The 17,401-nt window shown below is 37.2% G+C and overlaps 1 protein-coding gene across 1 annotated transcript in view; it reads right to left on the bottom strand.

The window, feature by feature from the left end:
* The window catches only part of LARS2 (leucyl-tRNA synthetase 2, mitochondrial), a 91,744-nt gene that overhangs the window by 55,429 nt on the left and 18,914 nt on the right, over nt 1–17,401 (bottom strand). The window contains exons 5-6 of the mRNA XM_009331322.1: nt 12,525–12,614; nt 8,210–8,353 (exon numbers count right to left, since the gene is read on the bottom strand). Of these exons, the coding sequence (XP_009329597.1) occupies nt 8,210–8,353; nt 12,525–12,614 (234 nt within the window). The remainder of the gene's footprint in view (nt 1–8,209; nt 8,354–12,524; nt 12,615–17,401) is intronic.

Genomic DNA, 17,401 nt, shown 5'->3' with positions numbered 1-17,401 from the left:
CTTTCTTGTCGGGGGCAGGGTGGCAGTGGCTGGTCCTGTGACTGGGGCTGCGCCAGCCAGGGTGGCGTGTGCTGGTCCCTGCGTATCCGTGATGCGCCGGAGTTGTACCGTAGCACAGAGCTGGTAGGGAAAACTGAGCGTGGCTGAGCCATGTTGGACCGGCGATCCCCCATCTCTTCTGCTGCCTCGGTCTCTCCTGGGTTTGTCCCCAATGTCCTGTCTTCTCCTCTCCTGCTCCACGTCACCAAGGAGGCTTTTGCATGCTGTGCATTATGCAGAACCACATAATCCAGGCTTTTGCCAGCAGTGGCAACACAATAAAGCCAGTGTCCTTCATCCGAGACCTCAAAAGTAGATGGCTGCCCTCCCCTGCCATAGCCGTGCAGGAGAGCTGTGGGATTGTTCAACCTGGAGAAAAGAAGGCTTTGGGGAGACCTTCTTGCAGCCTATCAGTATTTAAAGGGGGCTTATAAAAAAGATGGCGGCAAACTTTTTAGCAGGGCCTGTTGCGACAGGACAAGGGGGAATGGCTTTAAACTAAAGGGGGGTAGATTTAGACTAGATATAAGGAAGAAATTTTTTACACTGAGGGTGGTGAAACACTGGCACAGGTTGCCCAGAGAGGTGGTGGATGCCCCATCCCTGGAAACATTCCAGGTCAGGTTGGACGGGGCTCTGAGCAACCTGATCTAGTTGAAGATGTCCCTGCTCATTGCAGGGGTGTTGGACTAGGTGACCTTTAGAGGTCCCTTCCAACCCAAAGTATTCTATGATTCTATGATTTCAACTCCTCCATGATAGTAAATGAAATAAAGTGAAAAATCTAAATATTAAGCTATAAAGCCAAATGTTTACTTTTTTTCAAGAAGATACTTTAATGAAGTTTGACAAATTTGCAACATAACAACAAGACTAAAATAAAAAGGTCAGCAAAAGGTTTCATTTCAAAAGCATTCAATTCATTAGCAAAATAAAATTGTCTTCTACTAAATTAAAATAAAACTAAAATAAAAAGCTTTGCTTCTGAGGAAGAGTCAAAGAAATATTCAAGATCTGTTTGGATTAAAATGAAATTCTTCACTTTATTTATCAAGCTCCCAAAAGAGTAACTAAATACAAACTAAAGATTACACAAAATCATTTAATACAACTTAATATATTAACTAAAGTACAGGAAATTAAAGTTAGGCTGCCCACTGTTTTATTTTGCACTCTATTGCACAGTTCCAACCGTGATTATGCAGTACAGCTTCTGCTGGTATTTAATCTCTTCTTGGTTTGTTTGGTTTTTTTTTCCACCTTCAGTAGTTTCTGCCTGTACTGTCATAGGTCACTCTTGGCTCTTATTTCCCATGTGTGAAGTATACTGAAAATATACATTAAAAAGGAGCAACAACACAGATACTGTGTGTGCTTAAAATTCTTTCTCGTAGATGTCTGAACCGTCAGAGTTTTTCCTTTATCATATAATTTATGGTCAACAGACACCTCTGGTTTGACTGTGTAGAACTGAGGCAAAGAAACGATTCCTCAAAAGCAAAAAGTAAAGCCAGCATTCTTCTCCAGATTTGCTCTCCAGAGTTGTTCTCACTGTAGCAATTACCAAAGAGAAGATATATTCCCTTTCCAATATAATGAAGCGTATCTTTGGGATAAATGAGTAATTGATTCCATGAATATAAAAGCTCTGTAAAACATTTGTTATAATTTTTAGTAGTACTGAGCATTCGCTGTTTTGATTAATCTCATACCAACAGGAACTTAAATTTATACTGCTGTAGCATCAAATGAGATGCTGCATTTCAACTCAGGTGAAAAGATCAGCCTGGTCTGCATATCCACAAACAATTTTCTGTCTTGCCAAGCTGACAAAACAGGTGTCATTTTTTTATTAATGAAGTGCTAAGCAAGCTGTGGAGACAGTGCTCCTGGTGCCTGTCCAGGAGAGAGCACTCAGCCTGACTCAAGAGGAAGAGTTTCAAAGCAAGGTTTATCAGGCCCATTCTATTGGAAAAAGACAACTATGAGCTAGACCCCAAGTGTGGGAAGTGAGAAAATCACACATAAAGCATGAAAAACTAAAGAGCCAGCATTTCTATTCTCCTCAATGATGAGGCATTACCTCATGCTATGAAATCCAAAGTACTGTCAAGACTCTTAACATCCTAAAATGCAGTACTTCAGTTTCATTACATTTCACTACCATTCTGCTTAATATCTCAGAAATAAAATAGAAAATAAAAAATCAAGCAAAACACGATTACGTAAAACAATTCCAATTCTATTCAGGCCAGACAAAGGGGCTGTCAAACGCAGCACAAACTCAGAGAAAAGCTGGAGAAGAATTGGTAGATCTTTTGTTGTTTTCCCTTCACAGAGTTAGCACCATGCTAAACATCTAAGTTCCCATGCTTCACAGAATGTGAGAATGATTTCTCTAAATGTCTGTACAAAAAAAAAACACCTATTAAAAAAAAAGAGTACTACTTATCTGTATGGCAACTGTAAATTAGAGTGGCAGAATTTTGTAGGCCCCGTCACTTTCCCCAGTGTTTAAATTAAACATACATATACTATCTTATTACTGTGCAAAAAAGGGAGATTATTTAAGGCAAAACTTGAAGTTTCAAAGTTGCTGCTATTTTATTCTGTTGGAAAAAAGATTATTTTCTGGTTATTTAGGTGATTTTTGAAAAGTAAAATATGAAAAAATATTGTATAAAATTAATTTAGGAAGAACAGGGACTATGCAAAGACTAACCTTACAGATTCTCATTTGAGGACTCAGTTGACTGTGCATAAAAAGCCATAATAGCAATTTACAGATACACACAGAAAATACTAACATTTACAGATAGATTTTTTCCAATGAATCTGCCTACAGATTCAGCTGGGTAACCATAACAACTAAATGTTTAAGCTAAACATCTTAAATGCACAGACAACAATTTGAATAATACCATCAGTTAAGGCATTATACTTTTATCACAGAAATCTGTCAAAAGAAAAATGACAATTAAAATGTTCTTTAAAAAAATCCATTAAAAAATCCATAAAAGCTGGTAGACCATTTCATATGTACTTCACAGTTTAAAAAATAGGTCATGATTACTTTATTACTTTACGTAACCAAAATGCTTTCTACTAAGCATTTAAAGCATGGTCAGTATTTTTGCCCTTTGAAAAAAATTCATTGCCATGTGGGCAAACACTGCTTTGCTTGTTTGCATTTTTTATTTCAAGAAAGGACAATGAGCTGGTGCAGTAACAATAAAGAAATCAAAGCAAATCCACAGAAGATGATTCCTCTGGACACAACAGAAATCTAAAGAATAGTGTGTGTAGGAATGAAACACTGACTCCTGTAACACATGAGATGATTTCACAGCCCATTACTGATCATGTAACTCCTTGTTGCTATTTGACTAGTAATTTAAGCATTGCAGATGAAGACTACCCTTACTAGAATTTATTTTTATTAAGGCTGTGAGATACAGGAGAAAACATAAAATGATAAATGGGTGAAAGAGAGGAACACAGATGACTAGAAAGATCATCAATATGCAGTGTTAAGTAGGTTGAACAGTTACAACAAAATAATTTGTGGATGCTCCAAGTAGAAAATAAGTTGTACTTATGTATATGTACCAATAATGGCATACATATTCAGCCATTATTGCTAGCTGGTAATTTGCATGAAGAATAGCAGATTCATTAAATGTATTTTAAATGGAACTTTGTCTATGAAACATGATTATGAAATAAAGACTTACATTTTCCTCTAAGCCACACAGGAAAGGAGTTACTTACCAGAAATAAAGCTTTTTTTCAACATGCTTTCCCACTACGTCAACTTAAAGAAAACTCAGGGATAACTTCTGGAAGCAATAGGGAACAGATTGGCAGAGCGCCTTGTTGCAGAAAAAGGGGAAGGAAGGTGGAGCTTTCTGACATTTGGTCTTGAATTTCTGTAAACTTTTCAGAAGAAATAATAGTCACCATGGAAGGTGCAAGCAAAAGGTGACCAGAATCAAATGGCTTTACCCATGAGATACCAAAAACAGATTAAGGTCTCACTGGTGAAAGATGAGTGGGAGAAGTAGAACACAAAGAATACTAACCCTCTAAGTCTAAAAGTAGCCAAAGTGGGGAAAAAATACAAGTCTTCCCCAAAAGGTGCAAGGATTAAATTACTATCAGATAATCTCTTAGTGCCTCCCATTTTTTAATTTCAAAATAAAAAGTAGTGAAACTTCAGTGGATAACAGAAATCTAGCCATAAAACTCACTGAAAGCCTGATTCACTTTGCTCTCTACCTTTTCCCAAACCTAGTAAGAACATCTCGCACAAGGAAGGAATAAATCTGTTCTGTGCCCATGAACTTGTCCAAGCTGTGAGGAAATAGAGGGCCAGGTGAGTTCTGATATGAATTCTGGCAGTATGGATCAAAGACCTAAAAGCTACCCTATACTGACAGAAAACGTAGGTCTTCGGATCAGAATGATTTTGACCACGCTAATCTGGCACCATCTTGTCTTAACCTTCTGGACACCTTCAAAAGAAGCAGAACTGGACAAAAGATGTTCAACAGGCAATTGACTCAGAAATGGGGAATAAAGACCTCAGGGCCAGACAAGTTCTGGAAGGGCGAACTTCTATTTCTATCGGGTTTTTTAATGCAAAAAAAGTTGACCATGGATTTGAAATCCCCAGTCCCATTAAAGATAATCTTTATATTGTCCTCTCAGATTTCCCATTTACAGGAGTCTGGCATATGGAGTACCATAAGTAACCTTCACCATCCAAGCCCAGCTTGGATAAAAATGCTTTCTACTACTGTAGCATCCCGAGCCTTCAGGCACCTGAAAATAACTACAGAGAAGGTACTATACACATATTCATGGTGAGCCCCAAACAACGGAAGAAAAGGGGAAGTGAGATCCATAAAGAACCTGGTATTATTCTAGAGAGGTATGTTCATTGGCAAACTGTCAGGTAAGGATAAAAAAACCTAATTGTTGTACTCGTTTATCATTGGAAGCACAAATATCTGAAGTCTGTGAACAGCAAAGACTTTCAAGAAAAGGAAGTTGTACTGGTAGTGGTTTTGGTCCATGATGTAAGCCAGGAAAATCTCTTTATGGAAATGAGTGTCTTCAAGATCAAGAGACGCTGAAGTGAAGGTATTACCACCACTAATGTTATCATCCTAAAATTGTATTAGTGATTAAAAATCTTTAGCTTCTTAAAGTTAAAGAGATGTTTCTATCCTCCACACCTATTAGGACTAGCTCTGTAAAATCTGGACCCTCTGCTCCAAGATGAAAGGCTCTGTAAATGATAAAGGTAAATGAACATCTCTCTCTCAATAAAGCCCGGTCTCCTGGCAAGGGCTTTTGAAAAGAGGTGGGGAAGAAGTCTTGAGGAATAGGCTAGGAAGAGTGATTGCTGTAACCATGGTGTTCAACACTATGCTATTTAGGACGATATGAATTCAGATCAACTGTCAACAGCCTGAATCCAAAGAAAATGTACACAAAAGAAACAGATTTAGAAGGAAGGACTCATGTCTCTTACCACTCCTTGAAAAGTACTGGGATGCCTACTGTAAGGAATGAAGAAATGTGTGCAAAGTTGAGTTTTGAAGATAATTAGTCAAGATATTCAGAAAGAGGAGCCAAAGTTGTAGCACTTAAGATCTGTAATTTGGCTTCTGTCAAAATGCTGTTGTGAAGCTTCCTGGTTATGTCAGTGTGGGCACAGAGGCTCTAAGAGATTGAAGTACTTGTCCAGTGTTAGCTCAGAGACAGTCTCCCTCTGATGGACAATCTTCAGTTGTGGCTTGCAGTTCATGGGCCATTCAGAGCTGTATGGCCAAAACAGTCTTCTTCAGAAAGTAAGACACAACATGCTATGTTATCCAGCCTCTTGCAACTTGAAAGAAAAAATTAAGTACCAAAAAAGGGAATTTATTTATTTTAATCTTCCAAAGCATGAAATCCATCTAATATCAGATATTGGACTTAGAATAGCAGAGCCTGGTAATCTGCTGTCCTTATTTGAAGGTTTGGCGGGGGGGAAGTAATTTTTTCCCCCCTCTGCAACCAAATGTTTAAAACCCTTGCCAAAAGCAGCAGAGTGAGACTGTTCAAATGTGCCAGAACCCCAGCAACAAAAACGGGAGCCAGTGGAGGATGAGTAAAAAGGAAAATCCAAACCACCCGCTGATACTTGGTAGCATCTGTCACTGTACAAGAAGTGGGAGCACATGAAGGCAATGCTTGCCAAAGCACTTGAGCTGGGAGCAATATGGCATCATTCATCGACCTGGATGTATCAGCTAGCATAGACCCTACAGAATATCAGTCATGCACAGAACAAAATTTTGGGAAACCTTTACAGAGATCGGCAGAGTACTCAGCTGTCCTCTGTAGTAATCCTTAAATGGTTTGTAGAGGTTGATATAAATGTTCATCCCCAAATGAAAAGTAGAAGCAGCTCTCATTCATGATGCCACTAAGATGTTCAAGAACAAGGGGTTGTTTGCACTTTTGCCCTTCTTGTAGGTAGGGGATATGGTAGTCTCCTGAGGTGACATCTTTGGGGGGAAGATGAGGGGGTGCTGTGGAGGCACAAGTTCCTTCTTGTCATCAGCTGAGCCTACTTACTGGAGAATAACATGTGGGAGATGTGATCATCCCAAGAACTGATGCCTTTCATGTAACAACATTTCTTAGGTCAGAGACTAAAGACAAAAGATAAATCCTCTTCCCTAGAGAAGGGTGGATATTGAGCAAGAGGTAATAATCCTGTAAGCCAAAGGTGTTTTCAAGGTTACTGAAAAGCTCCTTAGTCTTGTCTTTTGGTCTTTATGAGTACAAATTTAAGGCTGATTCACCCCTCTTAGAGGGAGATAAGTAAGCAGTGATTTGGTGCAAGCATGGATACAGCCCAGAAACACCAGTCATTATTTCCTACAACCTCTATAAAGACAATAGACAACAAATGTATCAGTAAAGGTAGAAACTCTAGTGAAGCTCCAGCCTCAAACTGAGGGAAACAGTGAGTTGGGGCAGACCCTGAAATATCACAAAGGTGATCATGAAATTTGGTGACAAGAGCACCAAGAAAAAGCTCGGAATGTTGTGGTCATTTTGTGATTGTGCAGACATGCTCCATTTTTCCTTCAGCTATAGCAAAGGTTCCCTCCTTACTGCCAGAACAGGCAGCACAATCAGAAAACATGCATCTCAAGTACCCTCTCTGTGTATGAGGAATCAAAGCATCAGGCAGGATATCTAAGGTTTTTCTCTTTATCATGAATGGACCTAGACTGAGACCAGGATTTCTTCTCCCTGGATGATGGTAGAAATTTGGTCTCTTGAATCTGAAGCTCAGGAAAAGGGTCAAAGATGAATTTTTAATATTTTCTTGGGAATAACTTTCTCAATCTGTACTTGAAGTCTCAATACACAGAACACTTGGATGGAATAAAAACTTTACCCAGACAAAACAGAAAGTCGATACTTTCATCTCAGAGAGCACAAAGCCAAAAACTTTGTTGAAGAATTCCTACGTGTGGAAGCTATGCTGTCCCATCACAATCAAAATTTGAGCTCATAACAAAAAAGGATGTTTAAATAACTTGAAAATATTTTTTAAATTACAGATAATCAAACAGAGTAGAGTATGAAGTATAATAGAAGGTCTAGATGATCTTTAATAAAGAGCAGTTAATCATAAAAAACTATGGTTCCCACACATGAAAATGAACGCTAGGTGACAGGCTGTACTCCATTGCTTATACCGTGCCCATAAGTCCAACAGGTTGACTAGGCGAACAAGTTTCTAGTTCAGAAGGTTGCACAGCTGTACACTCAAAATATGCAGAAAAGCACTTGATGGTAAATATGGGATGACAATGTGTGAATGCAGAATTCATTAATTCAGCTCTAGTTTATGTTTTTTGATTTCTTCAAAACTTAATCCCACACCAGTTACTTAGAATTCTTAAAGATGTGAACAGAAAGACTTCAGGATTGATAATTTTCATATACACACATACACAGGGATAGATCACGTATATTATTATATATATTATACAAACATGCATATATAAAAGACCACATTCAGCTTGATGAATATTTCTGGATAAAAAGTCACCTCTTTTAAGTGCTACCATAATTTCCAAAAACTGTATTCTCATACCTTTGCATAAGCAGTAGTTTTGATAAACCACTGTTTGAGGTATTTCTGTTCCACTTTTGCTCCTGAACGCCATGAGCAACCATTGTCATCCACCTGTTCATTAGCTAGAACAGTCTGATCCACTGGATCCCAATTAACCAAGGCCTAAAAAAAGTTGCAGGAAGAAAAAATATTTTCAGCGGCTATTTCAAAACCAGAATCTTACTTTTCAGACACCAAAAGAATTATGCAGAAACATTCCTTGGGCCCCTGAGTTTTCTACATTTTTATAACATCCATTTGAATCAGCGACATGGACTCAACCAAAGATGTTTTGAATATTCATCTTCTCAGAACTCAAAAACCCCAAGAATGCAGTTGACAGCATTTGCCTTGATTGACCATGCTAGTGGGAGAGGCTGACACTTGAATATTAAATAGGTAAGTGTTCTAATTGACTATACTGCAAACTACATAGTCTGATGCTTAAAAGTTGTCTACCACTAATCCAAAAGCGTTGCATCAGACTGCGGGGGATGAATAGCCAAGGATCTCCAACTTGAGAGGACAGAACCACAAAGTAGTATTACAGTGGTCAACTATATTTCAAGTGAAAGAGTCGATATCTTCTGCACATAACTTCTGTCAACTGTGTGAATTACTTTTGGAATCATCTTTCCTTATCAATACAAATACATTAAAGAAAATTTAAAGCGAAACAAATGTTGGTGTTCAACTCTACAAACCTTGGTTTTTGAGGGCTAACTGAAATACCAGACGTAACATACTGGGGAGGGAGCAAAAATCAAACTCACCTCCCTCAGCTAGTGTTGAACAGTTTAGCTGATCATTTATCATAAAGGATCTAAGACCACAAAAGAATCCTAACGGTCATTCCAGAAGTGGTATTCAATGCTAGACATTAACTTGAAAAAATGAACAGAAAGAAAAAGAAAAAAAAAAAAAAATCAAAGCGATAAAGAAGAGTAATCCATTATTTTGAGTGTTATTTAATATTTGAGCTAAATCAAAGTTAAATCAGCCTGACTGAAACAGTAGCTCCAGCTCCATAACATTCTAATACAGTAAACATTATTTGAAAAATTCAAATGCATTATTTGGGTATGGGGAGGACTTAGTACCTCAATCTAAAAATTTATCACTGTCCTCATATTACTCACTTTACATCTTATCTACCACTGATCACCTTCTGAAATGCCCCAGTTTCCAACAACTGATATTGCTTAGTTTTAAATATGCTACATATTCTTAGAAATAATAAATAACACAACCATTTTACAAATCTTATAGTGAGGACAGCAGAAAGACAGATGCATGGATCCTCTTCCTTAGGAATACTGTTGCTGGTTTTGTTATCAGTGTGTGGTGTGTGCACGCATGAAATCTGATTACCTACATTGATTTATACAAACTTTATTATAATGAAATGAATGAAAGTCATTCTTTGATAAAAACAAACTCACTTTCAAATGAAGTTTGTGTGAATTCAGTATGTCACTGGAATTTAAACTTTTTACAGTTTGCCTACCTTTTATCTGTTACCTACCAATAATACCACACTGTTTTTTATAAAAGGCTTCTGAAAATTCATTGGGAAATTAAAAGCAATCAATATATCCCACTAGACTTTCAGGACACACAACTTCTTCAGTAATGATACAACACATTATGAAGTTGGCTCTAAAGTAATGATCTTTTAATTTATAAGTTCTGGAAAAAAACCCACACCACTACAAAGTTAAAATAACAGTTAAAGAGACATAAATCAGATAATATTAAGAAGTAATAAAATGCCAGTTGCATAAAGCAGTATTAGCATATGCTTGTATTAAATTGACTATGACTCAAAGTTGAGAAAAAATACTGGTTTTGTTTTGATGATATTGGATCAAATTTACAATGAAAATTTTAGAAGGTAACTGAACTGATCTATATGAGTATAATTATTCAGCATAACATATTCTCATGATTCATAACCGGAAGATTTATCTAAATAAATCACGCAAAACAAAGCAAATATGCATATAAGAAATCTGTAGCTGAAAGGTCTTTTCTGTGAATTTTTAGAGTTGCATTTTGTTCCCTCCATCTCTCACAGCCTTTTGACTAATATCCAGGACCTGGATATTAAATTAAATCCTTAGTTCCTACTTGCACCTCTTGACAATGACAGCCTCTGAAACTATGGTCCCAGGAAGCCACTAAATGTCATCTACACAAAGAGAGCACAGTGCAAAAGTGTGTAAGGACCACAAATTATTTAGATCTCCTCACTACACCAATGTAGACCATATGCGTTTAAGATAGGATTCATCTCATCTAACTTCAGGTATCTGTAGCATAACTATCTATCTCCAGGTTTGGTGTCTATGGTTCCACTACAGTCTACAGCTACCTAATCAAAATAATCAATAGAATCTAGGCAGAAATTAATCTCAACCTAAATAAGACACCCACATCTGGCCAGGTCAATAACCTCTACAGTACATTGACTAGATCAGTATTGCAGGAAGAAGAGAGAGGATTTTGCTACGGTGAATACAGATGCCCTCTATGGATGCTGCAGCACCCAGACAGACATTGTTAATTCTCACTAATTCCAGCTCCCGGAGATACTGAGTCTCTGTCTCCCCACCAGGGCAATTTCTGGCCAGACACACGTACTCCTGGAACAGAGCGTTAACTAGACTAACACTCTACATTATTATTCTTATCGCCACAGTAAGGCTATGAATTATCTCCTTGTACCCAAAATGAAATTGTAAGACAGGAGACTTCAAGCTGTGCAAAAGTACTGCCTAACATATATTGCAGGTAGGAGGAAGACATGGGATAAATATATGCTTTAAGTATATATGACTGTTTGAAGGGATCCAGGGTTATGGGCTATCTCTGCCATCGGTTTCCTGCCAAAAAGCAACTGGTTCATATCCGCCAGAGATTACATCCCCTACAGGCTGCAGATGCTGATTTACATCCTCAGACTGATCCTTGACTCTTAAGAGGGAAGCAGATCCGATCACTGGTACCCAAACACCTCCAGGATCCCACAGTACTGGGAGCCTGCATGCAAAATTTGTCTTGTGTATCATCACTGCTTCTAACGAAGCAGCAAGCACAAGCAAGCCTTGTGCTTTTCAGATTCACCTGGGATCACTCGTCAAGCAAACAAGTTTACAGATAAAAATAAATTTGTTATGGCAAAGCTAGGGGTTTAATTTTTTATTACAAACTCAGAAAATAATTACAGGGAAAATAAAAAAGAACAGCCCCCCACCCCTCCAAACCCAGCATGTTAGGACATATCAAATACTGAATCTTTTTGCTGGCTGTCATTTAAGATCTCTGAATACAACTTGCCCATGGAAATAGGAGAAGTAGCAGTAATGCCCTGCCATTCCAAATGCTACCTTTCACCGTCAACCCCTTTCTCTGAGTTCAGAGAATAATTAGAGTACATCCCTAATTATATCCTATGGGGTTTCCTGGTTTCTATAGAATCCAAATGAAACATCAAAGCATATTTAAGTTAGAAACATTCACTAAATTGCAGCTTTGTTTAGGTGCAGCTGTTCAGGTATTTTGGAACTGCGTTGCCTTGGCTATACAGAGAGTTCTTTGGAATGCTCATTTAACATCTTGTTTCACCTCCTGCTTAAGAAGTTAACTGAACCCTTCCCTTTCCAGATAGCCTGATATACATTATTTACAAAATATTATAAGGTCAATATTTTCTTAATGTACTCTAACAGAAAAACAGCTGTGATAGTCACATAGCATCTAATATTTCTGTAATATTTCAGAGATCACAAATAGGGTCCAGGAATTGGACGGTTAGGCACATAATCTCCAACTATCCTATCCAATCCTCAGTTCTGAGACAGCATCACAGTAACGGTATACAGTTAAATAATCTTGCTGCTGAAGAGACTCCTCATGATCACATTATCTTATACATTTTCAGGAGAGGGAAGTTAAGACCTAGAAAATTCTGTATTAAAGCCATGAAATAAACTAATAGTAGCTATATTCTGATCCTGCACTTCAATGTAAATCACTGACAATAAACATCTCTGATCTGACTTGCTACAATACCCATTCACATTAGTTAGTTACATATAAAATTTACCTATACATCAAATTCAGTTATATATAAAATTCATTATATTTTGCAGTGATTTAAAACCAATAGAGCACAATAAATACCTATCCACTTAATGAATGTGAACGGATGATCCAGCAATGTGCCACTGACATGATGAGTGACTTGAGTTAGTGCACCTGCAAAGTATTAAAGGTCAAAGTTTGTACCTACCTCTTTTTGATACACTATCCCAGCTTCAAAAAGCTTAAGAAAGAGATACTGTGTCCATTTGTAGTACTCTGGTAAGCAAGTGGTTATTTCCTGCAGAAATGAAATAAAATAAAAATTCCTGAAGCTATTCTTAGTATTTTCTTACGGCGTTTTAACTTAAACAATTAACTCAGGAGTGTGTAATACAGGCCACAGAGAAAACATAAATGCAATTTTGGGTAATATTTATCATGAGTGATATTCACCTGCACGCAAACCCAGAGAATATGGGCTTTGTGTGGGCTTGATGTACAAAGAAAAGTTTCCCTGTTAACATGGAACATAAGAACCCTGTAAAATCAATGCTGATAGATACAAGAACAGAAGATGGAAATGACCACAGCTGCTTGACCAGGGAAACAGCAAAACTAGAATAAAGTAGAACTCTATCAAAGAAGTCATCTTAGCCACGTTGCCTTTTCCTCTGTTGCTCAGCAATGAAAAGCAGGAACAGAGACTGTCGACTGTTCAGAGGCAGCTGGGAGCTGGCTGCAGAGAAGCAAGCAGACCGGAGGAGCCTATAGCTGAAGCAGTAGATACAGCAGGACAGGACAGCAGATCAGCACTGAGGAACCGAGGCTGTTGACAGATAGAGCGTGTGGGGCAGACAGGAAGGAATATGGGGTAAGACTCTAAGCTTCAAGATGAAAGACTTGCAAAGGATATCTCACAATCAAAGGTCAAATAAGTGACCATTTTAAAAGGCAAGCCAGCTCAAGGTAGGAGAATGCTCTGGGTTAACGTGTGGAGAAGAAGACAGAGTCGCGAAAGAAGTCACAAATGAGGGGGGTTGTTAAGAGGGAAATAAAGACAGATAAAAATAAAAGACAACACAAGAAGAAGGCATGGGAGTAAGAGAACAGCAGGTAACAATATAATGGATAGCTTTTTTAAACTTGCAAACATTTTATAAGTTTTTAGTGAACTCTAATAATTAAAAACCAACCTACTTGCAAACATTTTACAAGTTTTTAGTGAACTCTAATAATTAAAACCCAACCTACTTATCACCTGCTTACAAAGCTCCCTATTTTAAAGCTTTGTTCTTAAACAAACAAACTGCATTTCAAATAAACATCTCAATATGTAAAGATGACTACAGGACTACATGATTATAGACTCCCAATTTTCTCTACACAAACACAGGGTTTTACAGGCACAATGAATACACATACACTTTCACCCACATATTTTAAAGTTTGGCCAAAGTGAAAACAACTGTGTAACTCAGTATTTAAGCTCCACTTACATCATAAATATGTAACAACAAACAGATCACATTTCCCTCCTCAACAGCTTTCCTGTTTAACTTGCACTCATTTAACTTCTTCTTCATTTAAAGAAGAAACATTTCCATGAACTTTCTGTTTGACCACATTTGTACTTATTGAAGTGGAAGATGACTCCTACACTGAACTTCAAACCAACAAGAACTTCTCTTGATTTTAGAGTTATACGGTTGACAGCAAGCCACTGATAAAATTTATTCCGTTTGCAAATAGTTATCAACTACCTGAAATAGCTCCACATGTGAAATGTCTTTCACCCAGGCTTTCTGATCATCTAGGCTTCCCACTACACACGACATCAGCAATCTCATCTGCTACTCAAATGACATCTGAAACACTCTAGCGTAAAAATTTTATTCTTTTTCTACAACTTTATATTCCAGTGCTGAAACGTCGCTTTGAACAGTTAAGATGACCTTTGAATAGATATGCCTCAAAAGTGTGTATAAGAGGCTTTCAAGACCAGAAAGAGACATTTAATGGCAAGTTTTCAGCACAGCATGTGAAGACTTAGTCATGAAAAACAGTTGCTTGATTAAATCCCTGTGCTCTGCACTGAAAAAAACACTTGATAAAAGTCTGATTTCCATCTCTCCAACTAAACACTATCCAGTTAATAATTTTTGGGTTTTTTTCCTTGCTTCTCCACACAGTGGAGTTCTGCCAGTGTGATGCCACTACAGGCAACAGAGCTTCATCACTGTAATATCAGAGACACAAAAGAAAGAGACACAAAAGAAGAGAGACAATCCGTTTTGGTACAATATAAGATCATGTGAGCAACAGGCGAACAGGTAAGACAACTGAAGTGAGTTGTCAAATAAAAATAGTAAAATGGACTGAGATTTGTCCTTTTGGTCCTGAACGGCAGATGTGGGTTAACTGAAACAAAAAGAGATGACGTTTCTCAGTCTAAACAGGCATGTTTAGGACATGGTACAAGCTAACTCCTGGGAACAGATTCTCATGTCCATGCTCTCTCACAATTTGTAAATCGACGTTTCTTAGAAAGAAATGCAGCAGACTGCTGTCACTGAAGAAAATTTGTTCTGTGGTCATTGAGCTGCAAAAAGATCACTCAAGCTCATCATTTAACTTTATAACCATGAAGGTTTGAAGTAACATTTGAAGCTAACAAAGAAAGAGAAATTACATCACTACCAAGTGAAATGAGCTGCTGATGACAAGCCAGCAACCTCTTGTCAATCTCAAAATGTGTTTTGGTTTTTTTTCCTACTGTTTAGCACATTAAGACTTACAGTGAAAAATAATTTTCCATGTATGCCAGCTACTGATCTTGATTAAATAAATAATGTCTGGTAAAAAGTTTCCATTAGGCTGCTATCATGCTTAAATTAAGGTGAATGTTAATGTCTCTATTTATACTTTATGAGCAAGGCAAAGATTTGCAGTGCATTAACAGAACTGACTTAACTCAGAAATACAGAAAAGGGTTTATAAAAGGGTTTGCAAAATAGCACAATGGAGCCCTTCCACCCTGCCAAAAAACGTAACTTTCTGCTTCTCGTTTGTGAGCTGAGCACTAGCATAACAGCATACATACAGAACCCCATATCATAAAGCAGTTCAGTGAATATATATAAACAGGATATTAGCATATCTTCTCCAAACATAAATTACATACTAAAAATCAGAAGCCTTTTTACAAATATGAAATACGCCGTTCAGCTGTCCACTGCATGTGCTCTTCAGTGTTCTGTGACAGATTTAGTGACAACCCATGACCCCAGCATTTCAGAAGGTACTATGAAATGGAAGGGACAGCATCTCCCTCTTCCCCCCCAACCATTTTCCCTTTTCCTTTTGTCAGCTTGCTAGTTAAAAAAAGTATCTGATACTGTCACCCAAATGCATCTTTATCACTGGTTACTGTTACTGCTCCTTATTCCTACAGGAATGACACTCATTCATTAAAACAATTCATTAAAACAATTAAAATAAACCACCTTTAAAATTGGTCTGCTTTTAAAAATAGCAGATATTGCCAAGGTATATAAGAGAAAGATCCCTACCCTTACCAAAAACTACCTTGCTTAATCCCTTTATCGCAGCGCAGCAATCTGTTCCTAACAAATTGTATGATGGAGGGGTTAGTATCTTATTTATTTTTGCAAATAAATTCTCAGTTACAGATTAAATAGTAGTATTACAATTTAGATTTGACAGCAGTGCGACTTGGGAGGCAACCGGTTCATGTTAAGGTTAAAGGGCCATTCATTATTAAAAAAACTGATAAAACAACTCCAGCTACCAAAAATATGGGAAAACCAACAGTAAAGAATCCTGGATAAACAAAAAAAAACCCCAAACTGGATGGAAGATTTTGGTCATTAATAAAAGAAAAACTAATTTTCAAATGCCTTGTTTTATAATTAATCATTTGTTCTAAATCTGTTCCATTCTTAGAACTTTCTATTATGTTGCTCTGAACGTAAAACCAGTTTTTGTTTGTTTGTTTGTTTTTTAAGAAGGTTACATCTTCAAGCTACTTTCATGGCTTTTTTTTTTTAATAAAAGTAACATTTATAGGCTGCATAAAAGTGTTTATTTGTTGTAAGATCCACCAGGCTTTGTGAACAACATATAACTAGACTAGAGAGAAGTAATTTCCTAGTTTATTACTAATAATTTTATTTCTAGCACAGTCTTATGCTGTTCTGAAGACAGCCATGTTGCACTTGACACTTATTAAAAAGGTGAAAAGGAGAAAAAGTCCGAACAGATTTTTTCAAAATCTATTTGGGAAGATTAAACACTCTTTAATCTACTGTTTGCCTATTTGGGTATTAAAGGGCATGTACCACCTCATCTGGAAGTATAATTATTTGATTTTCAGAGGTTTAGAGCTAGACCAAACTACATTTCTAAATTAATTTGAATATTTGTATTTCAAAAGCCCTTACTTTCATGCTTTATTAGCTACAAATACAAATGTCATGCAGTGCCTACATTTTAGAGCATTAATGTATTTCCTGCAAAAAAGTAGCCTTGTATCAATGGTTTCCTTTTTTATTTTATTACAAGTAGTGCGACTGATTATCAGTGATATGTGCATAAAAAGAATATTTGATAGTTAATGCTCTATCTACTGTTACAGTTTTATGCATGCTCAGGCAGTGCACAAGAATGACAACTTCAAAACTAAACGGAAAAATATCTGCACAAAGAAAATCTACCAAAGATTTCATCTTTTTTAATGTACAGAGCAGAAGGGGAACATCACTCTTATGCAAAAAATTATGTCACTTGGCATGCATGAATTGAAAAGACTAAAAAATGTTGGCAGCATGATCTACCTTCTAGAAGAAAGTTACAGATTGATAATACAGTGGTGAACTGATGGCTTACTGGGAACATGCATTCAGTCTGACGGCACTCCTGAGCAAAAGAAAGGAAAAATGTTATACGCTCTCCATCCCTTGTTGCTGATGATATGAATCTTTGAAAATGGTATTGCCTAATTCCCCTGAAAATCATGTTTAAAAGAAGTAGCAGGCAGTTTGCTATGCTGTCTGGGATGGTATTTTG

This window comes from Pygoscelis adeliae, unplaced genomic scaffold, assembly GCF_000699105.1.
Source record: "Pygoscelis adeliae isolate BGI_AS28 unplaced genomic scaffold, ASM69910v1 Scaffold199, whole genome shotgun sequence".
Classification (NCBI taxonomy): Eukaryota; Metazoa; Chordata; class Aves; order Sphenisciformes; family Spheniscidae; genus Pygoscelis; species Pygoscelis adeliae.
Note: the sequence above shows the minus strand (reverse complement) of the source record. Positions and strands in the feature narration are given on the sequence as shown.